Source organism: Salarias fasciatus (genome assembly GCF_902148845.1).
Source record: "Salarias fasciatus chromosome 7 unlocalized genomic scaffold, fSalaFa1.1 super_scaffold_4, whole genome shotgun sequence".
Lineage (NCBI taxonomy): Eukaryota > Metazoa > Chordata > Actinopteri > Blenniiformes > Blenniidae > Salarias > Salarias fasciatus.
The window spans coordinates 18462086-18475028 of record NW_021941229.1 but is presented as its reverse complement, the minus strand read 5'-3'; the positions used below and the strand labels follow the sequence as shown (position 1 = coordinate 18475028).

The 12943-nt window shown below is 40.4% G+C and overlaps 1 protein-coding gene across 1 annotated transcript in view; it reads left to right on the top strand.

The window, feature by feature from the left end:
- astn2 (astrotactin 2) overlaps nucleotides 1-12943 on the top strand; it is a 261407-nt gene that overhangs the window by 43904 nt on the left and 204560 nt on the right. Inside the window, exon 2 of the mRNA XM_030085456.1 lies at nucleotides 5835-6022. Within this exon, the coding sequence (XP_029941316.1) occupies nucleotides 5835-6022 (188 nt within the window). The remainder of the gene's footprint in view (nucleotides 1-5834; nucleotides 6023-12943) is intronic.

Here is a 12943-nt window from a genome sequence, read left to right as displayed (position 1 = left end):
CGAACGTCCGCAGATCTATGCAGACAAGTATGGATTCAGCCATTTAGCTAAACGACTGTCGGTGGGACGAATGTAAATGAGCCTTTCCAGAACAGCGTAATTCTCAGTTTGGTCACATCTTGGGGACGTATTTTGTGAATTTGTGTAATGATGATGTACCCACTGAAGGCAGAGTTGAAGAGGTTACTCCGAAAGCGCCTCCAGTCACACAGGAAGAGCCGGCGCTGCAGTGTGGGATAAGATCATTTCCAGAGTCGACTCTTTTGCAGTTTTCCCTCTGTGTCTGCATCCCCTGTAGCCTTTGCAGCCTTTGTGAGGAGAATCGAGCTTTTGGTATGTCCCTCTCCTTTGAAATATGTTCCAATTCGCCACACCCGATGACAAAAGAACAGACAGGGTTTTGTGTAAAATTATAGTTCAGACTTTTAGTGAAATGTAAAATTTTTGTGGTTCCCTCGGTATCCTTCGTGGCGGCGCGCCACCGCAGTAGGAAATCTCACTGTGAGAGAAATATTGATTGAAAAGTTAAGAAGCAAAACCAGAAAGTACACCGTTGTAGAAGTAGTTTTACCCTTATTCATTATGAAATGTTGCTTATTTTGGTAAAAATACTGAGCAAAGTAGGTTGAAATTTAGTGCCTTATCATCTCCACTTACTGTAGGCTTCACTTCCAAAGATCATCTCAGGGAAATGTCTCCTTACAAGTTCTAGAAATTGCCTTTCCTTTCACTGAATCTTGTTATTTTTCTTTTGTATATTACATATATTTTAGATGCAATATCCATTTTTTTCTATCTTCAGCATTTTGCTTTACACAAGCTGCCATTTCAATGAAGCAAAGTCCTTCCCTTCCTCCATTTCTCAGCGCATTCTCATCCACTCACTTTTTTCCTGCTCTGATTTATGAAAAAAAGTAACTTTAAATTCTTCTACCATTATTCCATCAAATACATCACATCTACCCTGCTTTCCTCTGCCTTTTCCTTTATGTCACCCGCTTTCCTGACACCTTTAATGTGTTACTGCTGTTGACCTTCTTTCATCCTTCTTTCCTATTACTCATAATTCTTATCTGTTCAATATCCACACACCGCCTCTACTTGCTATTCCGATCCGGTTGCAGTCCAGGTGATGCCAGTACCTCAAGTTCAAACCCCTGATCTCCACCAACCTTCGACCACCTGCTCTGTCTTTGATCTCCCCCGGTTCTGTGAGATTTGGACAACTTTATGTCAGTTTTGCGGCTCCCTTTCTGCCCACAGACAAACTCCTGCCCTTTTCAGAAGCTATTTTTTGTGGCTATTTTTTTTTTTTTTTCTGTTATCCATTCAAAGCATAGATAAGTGTATTACAGCCACGGATCTTGACAAACCACTCAAATAAAACCTTCACCGACAATGGAGAGATCTGTGTTCAGTGTTGTCCGATGTTACACTAATCCTCTGCAAACACACATGGGCACTTACGAGTGTGAGAGTAGAATGCAAATCTTCAGGAGGGTCTTCATTGTGTGGACGACTTATTCTCCTTCAGAAAGCCACGTCTCATCAAGGAGTGGGTGTTCTGAGAGGAAATCACTCTCGCTCAAGGCGGAATTTAAAGTAAAACCTAAAATTTAACTCAGCACTTCCAGTCCTATCTTGTAAAGACGAGATGAAAGATCCTTGAGCAGAAACACGTGAAAATTAGAGGGAAGAGAAACGTCGTGAGAGGACAAGCGATCACGCACTGTATGTGAACACCTGCTAAGTTTCCCGCTGACTTTGAGTGTTGAATAGATTTCACTTATATATCAAGTGCTTTCAGAGGGGATTTAGCCATGAATGTGAAATGTTTTATCAAGGATTTGGGGAAAAGCTTCCAGTTGTGCTGGCACAAACTGTAACGCAAACTTTAAGAAAAGTCAAAAGAGACCAAATCAATGTTTTTTTTCTTTGTTGGTACAGCAATCTAAAGCCAGTTTTGTCAGACTTTCCCTGAACTTAGATCTTCTTTATCATTAGTCAGGGGGTCTCCGGGGTCATTACTAAGTTTCACAGTTGTTTCTGCCACTGTTGGTTTTGAACAGAGATCTCACAGTGTTGCAGACTTTCCCTTTCTTAAAAATGATCTCATTGCAAAGCTCACTGTGTTTTACTTCATTATATATTTTTAACATCTAAGCTCTGGCTAGATTTGCGCCACTGCTTTAGAATAATTTTTAAAATCTGTCTAATTCAGATTGATCAGGATATTTTCTTTATTTGTGGTGTACACACACAGCAGCGTAGTGACGTTTATTACCGGAATTCAACCCATCCGTCAGGAGTAGCGTGTAGCACTCAAAGTTTCAGGCATTACTCAGAGACTCACAGAAGTGACCTGTCAGCGGTGAGATGGAAAGCCTCTGGTCGTAAATCCGCCTCTCCGCCACCCTCCAGGAAGAATGTTGTTGCTGTAATTAAGACCCACATGTGTCTGATTATCGGTCACTGTGTTTTATTGTGATACTTCTACAGAGTGGAAAAAATCCACAACATCAGTACTTTGTAAATACACGCCTGAGGATGTATTCTTAAAACTGATTATTAGTGAAAACGTACTGCTTTAATTACATGCCTATAACCAAAAGAAAAAAAAAATCAATATTTACTGCTATTTTTCAGTAGCTTGCAATATGGACAATCCAGGAATGGGATCGTAAACCTATGTAGTGGTAAAGATAAATTGCTTCCCACTTTGAAAATAGTCATTAATAATGTAAAGCCTACCCCTTTTTTAATTAATGAGCTAAACAATGCAAATAGGCCGCTACGGTCTGTTTGTAGATTTAAATAAATGGATGATCAAACCTCTTCTCACGGTTTATTGTCCTACAAGCGATTTTGAATAAATTGCCTTCAGGTTTTTTTTTTTTTTTTTTTTAATTTTTGGTTTTCTTGTGGTTCTTTTCCAACTTCATGTCAACACTGCGTATAACCCCCAAACAAAATACAAGCTTGTGTGGTAGATTATTTTACCTCGTCCGGATACGAACCTCACTGCGATCGCGGCAGACATTTTTTTCTCCCCGTGAAATGTTCATCGTGGCATTTCTTTGCGTTGCCCTTGGATTTGATCCGGGAGTACTGCCGACATTTTTTTTGCACAAGCTTCAGTCTCACTTCGACAGTATACAAATTAATAATGTTCCTTCTAATTAATTACAAGTAGACCTTCAGGCCATACACCTATATCCCACTAACGTCTGGCTTACTGCCCAATGACAAGCCTCATAGCACAAAAGACAAGGACACGCACGTAGGCTCCACACACACACGCACACACACACACACACACACGCACTCATGGCATTCTTTTGTCTTAAAAATAGACTACTTACCGAGCTTCCTCATCTCCATAACAAACGCACAAAGGTACATAACAGCCTTAGAAACTCTATTACTGTCCGTCCCTCCTGCGTGTGATTGCAGCTATTGCTGCAATGTTTTCTTTTTGGTTCCTCGCAGAAAAATCACTTTTAATTTGGATCAAACTAAGTGTCATTGTCGCGAATAAAAAGAGTTATTTAAATCCGTCTGAAATGTGCAAAGCATGTAAGCAAAATCTCACAGCGAATTTGTCCGGAGCCTGATGAGCTCCATTCATCGCAGATAGCTGGAAGCACGTCACCGTTGGCCCGGCGAGCGAGGCTTTATCTCGTGTCAAGGTGAAAGGTCAAGCAGAAGGTATTCAGCAAAGAGATTATACATAGAGAGCCGAACGGCCAGCGGTTATGGCATTTAAAAATTTCACACCCTACAAAATTTTATCACGAGCTGTCGTCAGCAGAAGTATAGAACCTTTCACGGGTCTGCTGCGAGACTGAGAACATTTCTATTGTACATTCAGGGAGTGAAAGATTTATGATAATGTATACATTTAGAACCAGGTAGTGGTGCATTGACTCACAGTTTGAATATTTCCAGTTTGAATCTTTGCTTGGAGGCCTGCACAGTTTGCGTCTTCTCCATGTGCATGTCAGTTGTGTCTCTGTTTTTTTTGCGATGGACTGGCGATCAATCAATCCATCATTGACTAGATCTTACTGTTTTTGTCCAAATGTTTTACGAATTTGTGAAAGTCAGCATGTTGCAGAACAAGAGAACGGTGTCAAATAAATGGCAAGAACGATCCTGACAAGGACCTCATTTACATGATCTAAGAAAGCCTGAAAATGTGTGCAGAAATCCCAACAAACTCCTATGACAATAATAAAGGCCATCAAAAATCCAAGTATATCAGTATATCACTTTAATTTTACAGCAACAGATGATACGGCCAGTCATAGATTTAAGGGCTGATCATCCCACAAGGCTGGACAGGTGAAGCAGGGAAGAGCGACCCGGGGAGCCAAAGACGGATCTCCAAGCTCAGTCAGCATAGAAAATCTGCATAAATCTGCTGAGTCAACGATGCACATTCAGCAGTACCTGGGGATCACTGTCACGGTTCTTCGGTTACAAAGGGGGATAACAGATGTCCTCTCCGGGTCAAATTCCAGTGAAGTTGTAAGTTAATACGAGCTGTATCATTATCTATTCTGTCACTCCCTGAAAAGATGTCTGTTCTGCGCACACTCCACACTGCGAGTCTGTGGCACCACCAAGCACAGCTCATGTAACCCTCCCCTGTCGCCCACGTCCTCTGACCCGCAGTCAGCAGGTTAATAACCAGCTGCACCCAAAGCCATTTGTCATTTGCTACCTGCCGCTGATAGGAGATGTCAGCAGATGTCTATGCCCTTGTCACCCGGCCACATGACAAATACAGTATCACGCTTAGCAATCTGAGGCTCCCCGAGGCTCCTTAGTACTCCTCTACTGAACAGCCACTCCCACTTGATAGCGTTAGATTCTTGTGCCATGATCCATATCGAGATAAACTGGTGAGGCTCCTGCTCTTTTTCATCTCCTGTTTCCATTGGCCTATAAAATACAATCGGGTGCGCTTTTTCTTTTTGTTTTCTTTTTTTTTCCCCCATCCCAGTCCTTTGCCTTTACATGCTTCAAGCTCTTCTTTGATCTTCGGTGCTTAATGCTAGTGTGGCCTGGAGCTGATCGTTTTATATTGGGAGGGAGATTTATGCAGATAAGAGGGGGACATTGAATGATGAGACAGTTTCTCTACTACTGCTCTTGACATATACATTTATTTTAGCTTAATAGCTTAATTGTCTTCCCACTTGCAGAGATTTTGTCTGTCTTTTTTTGCCTGAATAAGTAAACAGAGGGATATTAACCAGGATAAACTTCCCTCCATCTGTGACTCATTTTGTCTGTAATTGAAGTGCTGTTGTGACCCTAATGGCTAAAAAAATTGTAATCCTTGCCACTTATTCTTTTTGTGTCTTAACAATTTACTGAATAATAGCTTTAGTAAATAAGTTGTTATCATAAAGATGGCAAAACCAACAATGAATGTAATGGCTTAACAGTCTTTTTTTTTTTTTTACCAAACCGGCTGTGCAGCTAATAGAATTAATACAATCAAAGGAATCTGTCCAGTTATTTAAGAGTTCAGAGTTGTTGCAGCAGACTATTGATGTGCACAAATACAGAGAACTGCACCAGAATACTAATGCCTAACCTCATCTGATTTCCAGCAGCCAATCTGTTTTTTTCTTTTTTTTTCTTCGGATTTTGCTTTTATTTTGTGTTCACATTTATTCGCTGCTTCTCTCAGAAGTGTTCACATCATAATGTTAGGAAGACGTTTGATTTAATAGGCAGTCCAAGACAGAGGCCCTGTTTTTTTTGTTCTTCTTCATCTGTTAAATAGTTTTCCCTCTGTTCTTTTTCTTTGTTTTCCTCAGAAATGTCAGGTACGGGAGAGGATATTTCTCAGGTGCACTGGAAGCAGCAGTGGCTGGAAAATGGCACGCTGTACTTCCACGTGTCCATGACCGAGTCTGAGCTTCTGCCGCAAGCGACGCAGCCGACGGCGCGGGAGCCCGCTCACGTCCTGCACGAGCACATGCACCTGCTCCACATCTCAGTGATGGTAAGTCAAAATAATTACAACATGAATCAACGTGCATGTAAGGCATTGTGGCTTCTTAAAACACTTTCATCCATCGAGGATGTCTTCATTTCGCTTCCTCTGTAAGGTGCTCTGCCTTCTCTACAAGTTAAGTGGTGCGTGAGGGAGTGTGCGCACACACCTTGTTTTGAATTTATGATACATTATTTTGGATCAATAGGCAATAACATTATAACAATACGATTTTGATAATAGTCATTCCTGTAATATGGTTTCAAATTTGACTGTTAAGTGAAAAATTGAGATACAACCCTCCTCAAGAGCCTCAGACAGTCAGACAATATTCTGTGAGATACCTCTAATACCCTGCATCCTGACCACATTCTACTGAACTCAGGAAGAAAGTACAGGGTTCCACTATATCAACACAACAGGTGCCAGCGCTCCTTCATCCCTTTCTTTGTGAGTGAAGTTCATTAATGAGCAGATTACCCAGGATGAACAGAAAGACAGGAAGCCAGCAAGGTCATCCAGACAGCCAGCTGTGTTACAGTGCACGGCCTGTCTTCTGCTCTGTACTATTTATACACATAATGCTGAGCTTGCACATCACACTTTTGTTTTTAACCAACATGCTGATGCAATGCACTTTTATTATTCACTTTTATTCACTTATTTATTTATTTTTAATCTGAATGTTCATTTTTATTGTATGAGATATGTGTGCTCTGTGCAGCAGAACCTTTTTGACTGAGACAAATTTATCTTTTGACCTTATCAGTCTCATAAATATATATAAAAAAAAAAATACTTGTAATTACATTTACATTTAATTCAAATTCAGTAAATGTGTTTCTCAGTTGTATTGATAAGAGTATCATGTTCCACTAATTTCTTGAGAAGATTTCTTGTCAAAACTTCAAATTAAAAGTCAGGCAGGGCAAAGGCATCCCCATGAACCCAAGGATTTTCTTCCTGTCTGATTTTCTTTTTTATGCTCCCTGGCCTCCCTTATAGGAGGCCCACCCCAAACCTCGAAAACCACTGATCTCAGGAATATTTACTCATTACTACCCGTCAATACAATAGATAGATGTGATTCAGTTTGCTTCTTTTGATTTAACGGCATCAATGAGTAAAGGAGAGAAACTGTGCCTTTCCTTTCACATATAGAATTTGCAATGTCGACCCCTTTCTCTGCAACTCCCGCAAACTTTCCCTCTTCAGTGGTTTGTACTCCAACAGAGGAGGTCAATTAATAAATAATGGTGCAACACAGTTGATTGGCTAAGATAGATTTCCATTTTGGATTCTCTTTTGGCAAGTGTTGCAAAGAAGCAAGTAAAAGTGCACGAACGTGGAACTTTGCAACTTCACTGATCACAGTAATTATATCGAAATGAATGAACATCATCACAAAATTGGTCTCCAACCATCAGATCTATACACATAATCTGTTTGGCAATCGTAACTTTTCTCTTATAAAAGTTGCTTAGCCAGCCTTATACGTGAGCCATACCTTATATTTCCTCCCCCTGTTATTTCAGCTCTGGTAGGAGACTCATTGAAGGTGCTGCTTGCAGTGGATGGAGCGGGAAATTGCTCTGTGGAGAACATGTCTGGCATGGACATGAAGGTTAAGATCTTCAAATGTCAGACCAGCTTGGCAACGGCGAAGCTATAGCACAGCACATCAGAGGGAAAATACCAAAAGGTGTATCGGCGCTGAAGCGGCGGTGCGGCTCTCCTGCTCTGCGACAGCATGTGGAGGGAGCGTCCCTCCTTTGAAGTATGCAGTTACCAGCTGTTAGCAGGTGGATCTGCTGGTTTGTTAGGCACTAATCAAATGAAGTGAGCTTCCTTCTTGACCAGCCTTTCGCCAAAGTGTTTGAAGGTATAGAAAGCTGTGTTTTTATGTGCAGGTTTGCGTGTCACTTGGGTTTCAGACAGCGGTTGTGTTTTACCTGCTATACTGCGAAACATACGTTGCAAGGCTAATGAGTCCACGGAGTGAGTTTTTTTTCTCGAACATAATACACCCAGTAGTTCACCTCCTACATACTTACAAGTCCACTGCTGCATTTTATTCTGCTGCAACAACATATTCTCTTCCATCAAGGTTTTATTGTTCAGATCGACCTCTTGACCACCCTCTCTGCTTTAATTGACCATCCTCCCTCTCTCCGCTTGCCTTTTAAAAAAAAATTATTGGGCAACTTCATCTCACCTTTATGAACGTTAAGTGCTTCATCTCTTTTTGTTAAATGCTCCTGGCTGTTTTTACAGCCCCGTCCTGCTCTCCCCGTCTCCGCCGTCATCACTTTAGCTGCATACGCTTGCAGCTTTTTAGACGTCAAGTTTTGTGTTTCACGCCCATTCCGCTGTTGACTTTCTTTAGCTTCACCTCACCTTGCGTTCTCTCCCTGTCCTTGTCTATATGCAATCCCACTCACTCTATCCTCAATCTGTCTTCTCTCAAATCCTCTCGCAACTCCTCCTCCTTCTCGCTCTTCCCTTCCACACTTTTGGTGACAGTTTAGTCGAAGGGGTGTGCACACTACTGCCACAACAGTGTCATGACTATGCCACAAACACTGACACAAACATGAATAAAACATCCCTGGATGAATATGAGCTCGCGTGTCATTTCATTATCGCTTTCAGTGTAAAACTGACTGCAAGCAGAGATCTCGGTCTTGACAACATGACTAATACCATACGAAGTCAGTTTTTTTTTTTCATTTTTTTTTTTTCACCACTTGACTGTTTAACATTTTTATAATTGAATAATATAATAACGAAACTGTAAAAGTTAAGCAAATACAGTTGTCTAAACTTTTTTTTTTTGCATCAGTGTATTTATTGCTAGGTCTCGTGGCCTATTTCCTATTTTACTGAGGATTTTTCTTTTTTAGAGTAAAAAGAAAATCACAGATGTAACATTTGTCAGTGATGCTGTCCTATTCAGGCAGCAGCAGAGCAGTGTGAACGAGTGCCTGCATCACAAAATCAAAACACTTTAATGGAATACCACAGTAATTAATTTAATAACCTCCACTTGTCCCTTTCCGCACTCAGACATGTGAAAATGTCTTCAATAAAAATGCCTATTATCAAAACCCATGGTGTTGATGCCGGCAGACTTCTACTTTTTTTTTTTTTTTATTTTTTTTTTAACCGCCATTATTGAAGGTTTCATTTTGTGAAAGAGTTTCTCAAAGTCCAAGAGAGTGAGACCCGCGACATAGGGGTCAAACCACTTTGTTCCCTCGCAATCCTGGAAGTTGGGTTATTGAAAATCAGGTTTTCTTATCTTTTACACAACACTTCATAATGTCAATGGCTGTTAAGCTTGATATGCCGTAAAAAGGAAAAAATACTCCCCTGCTGGGAAACTCTTCTAGTTTGAAATATTTGGTGCATATGTCTTCATATGTTGCCTCCTGCTATCTTGTATATAAAAAGTAACTGGATCTAATCAACCTTATATTCATCTAATCATAAACATGTGTTGTCATGGGGAAAAAAAGCCTTGTTTACATTTTCAGTCACTAATTGACATAATTGACAGTCACCCATAATAATAAAAAAAAAATCCATCTTCATCGTCATCTATCTATATGGTTGTCTGTGTGCTCTTCTGTTAATGTTTAGTGTACTGTTCTCTGCATGCATGTGTGTGATTTCATTAAAAACACAACCAACACCGCCAACTCGTGGCCTGGCATGCTATCTACATTATTTCTACTGTTGCTGTGCAAATGCATTACTTTTCTGAAGCAAAAACCCCAAAACAATGGATTTTCACTTGAAACGTCATGTAAATGGAACCTTAGTTAAGGATGTTTCAATAGTTTTAGCCTTAATTGATTTGTTTTTTATCAGGATCCCTGAAGGACCTGAACCTTAAAACCATCCCTCTGTCTAGACTGACGTATTTCCAAAGCTCACAAATTCACAGTGGCCTCTGTCTGCTTGACAGTTTATCAATTAGCCCTCTCTGTGGTTGACTCCCAGTATCAATGTCCTGTGGTGACTGCGCTCGGTATACGGAGTAAAATTAAATAAATTCGCAGAAAATGAAGAGTAAACTGTGAGAAAAGAACAAGAGAATACTGCCACAGATACGATTGCCCCACACAGCCCTGATTACTCATCATTGGCTCTCTGGGATTACATGTCACAGAAATAACCAACAGCCTTTTCTGCACATAGAAATATTGGTGTCCACACTTTTTTTTCCCCCCCTTTTTTTGTTTACAGCTTATAATGAGTTGATATTTATTTGTGCTTTTAACATCAGCACTCTACTTGCACATAGTACGTGTACTTTAGCTGGTCAGCCTCACACGCAATTTAACAAACACAGTCAATACTGCATTAAGGCGCTGTGTTTCAACGTTCGTTTGCTTGCTTTCACTTTGATATTGACAGAGCACCGTGAGAGATGTTGCATTTTTAATCTACTAATTGCCTGGTGTAAGGATTAATTTGATGTTTGGCTATGAAATTTTTCATGGGCAGCTATGTATCATCTCAACAGAATTTCATGCACAAAAGAGCTTAAAAAAAAAATAAAGATTGAAACTTTCATCTGAAGCAAGCGAATAAAGACACTGCAAGAAATATATTCTCCCTGTCATGTTTTGTCAGGTTTTACTACAGATTTTATGTTCGGCTATAACTAGTAGTTAGTATTTATTGCAACATATTTTTTTTAAATCCTAATTTATTCTATATCACTGTTTTGGAGTCTTTCCCTGGAACTGCTTCTCTTGACGGTCGTCCAGATATGCTTAGGCCGACTGGGAGCTCCAGATTGACCATTGATGAGTGTGAACATGGTGATCCCTGTAAAGCCCAAATGGTGACTAATTCAGCGTGTTTCCTACCTGTCATCTGTTGCTCAGCGGGGGCTGGGAGAGGGCCAAGATCCCCTTTGACCCGGACATCCAGCACACGGGCCCCGCTGCTCTGGTATTTTCACTATTTGATTTGTGGCAAACAAAAGTGGCCCTGTAATATACTGCGTTTGCTTTATGGTAACAAATAAATCTTTCTAGTAATTTGTTTTTCCTCACTGAGTGTTTTACTACTCTGTGACAAAGTCGTCAGCAGACCGCTGCCTGTCGACACATCCAGACATTACAGAGTCACATTAGCATTTGTTGCAATTGTTTTTTGTTACCGCATTGTGAAGTCATATATATTTACCCTCTAGGGCGGTCTGAGGGCCATCGGAGAGCTTCAGGTAGTTGTAATACTTACGGTCGAGTTTAGAGTAACTGGGTTTTGGACACAAAGCTTTATTGTGGGAGCAATTTACTTAGGCAACGAGTTGCATGTAGTTTGGTTGAGTTTCTGTTGGTGATCGCAGTGTTCAGTGACGCTCTGAAGCCGTGCATGTGAAACACGAAAAAACTGCGAAGCACTTTTTTAAACTGCTCAGGTCAGAAGTGCCACATCCGTAAGTGGTCTTGATACAACAAGTATTATTGTGTATGTGTATTGTCACTTTAATAAGTTTGTGTAAGCCGTATGATTGTGTTTACAAGGTGTTTTTTTTATCTTGCACTTTGACGCCTCCATATAGAAAAAGTAAAAATGATACAGGGTATAAAAAGTGAAGGAGGAAGGAGCGTGTGGTCAGAGAGGGGCAGAGGGTGTGCTGGCCCGGCCTCGCGGCTGTAAGGTGTCTCCTGGCTCTTTGAGTGAGCATCATTATGTCCGATGCTGTCAGTTCTGGGCCAGTCTGAAGTGTGAGCACTCTATTCTTCTGGCATTGAGCTGTCAGGTTCTCACTCACTCGAGCATCATTTTTTCCGACTCTGTCTGCTTTTCGTTGTCCTTTCCTCGCGCGGCCTCCCTCCATCATATGACAGCGGCAGACGGAGACAGGTATTCATTTCAGCACAGGTGAAATGACTATTGACTGACAACCTGATCAGGTTATCATGTTTTCCATATCACTTTTCTTATACCAGGCAGTATTCTGACTATCACTCATTACATTTTCTTGCAAAAACTTTGATCCGAGGCTGTGTAGTGTGTATTGTCCATCAATGTCACTTAACAGTGAGAAACCGTCAGTTGCAGTCCTGGTTTTGAACCCTCTCTGAATGTAGGTTGGATGTTCTCCTTGTGCACAAACATACTTTTCAGTTTAATCGTGAATCGACAATCTGAAGTTCATGAAAAGGTTATTCTTGCAAAACATCCGTTTTCACAATGCATGAGGAATTCGCTCCTTTAAAAGAAATATTCAGTCGTCAAAAGGGAATTTCTTTATCACACATAAATTAACCTGGTCCTTAACCTTTTCTTTTCATAGGCTTACAGTGGGATCTGCAGCATAAAGGTCACCTCCGGTTTCCTTTTTTTTACATTTTTATGTTAAACTCTGGCAATATTGTCTGAGAAAATTAGAAACCCATCAGTTATTTTGAAGTTTATGTTCATTTCCTGCAGGTAATGGTTTGCACGATCTTTCCCATTTCTTAATTTATTATAGTAACGAGTGCATCTCATGATTATAGCATGCTGGTAATGACTCACAACCACTCTGATTTCAGTCAAAATGATGCAGAAAATATGTTAATTCAAGCTGCGTGTGCTAAAAATAAATATGTCTCAACAATTCCAATCATCGCATTTGTGACAAGCATAATTTAATGACTAAATGAGCCCCAATTGTATTATTAGTAGATTCAGCCCTGTTGTTGTAGTAAATGTTCCCATTTGGCTACTGTCGTGACAGTAGACGGGACTAGTGCAGTGCATTAATGCAATGACTAGATGATTTATAACATCATAGGATATCAGTGATCTTAACGAAGATCGTTTATGGATGCTATCTTTGCACTTTGAGTAGGAAATGTGGCTCCTAAATAAGAAGTTAATCAATTAAGATATTTATCAAATCCTAACATGCCAGCAGACCAC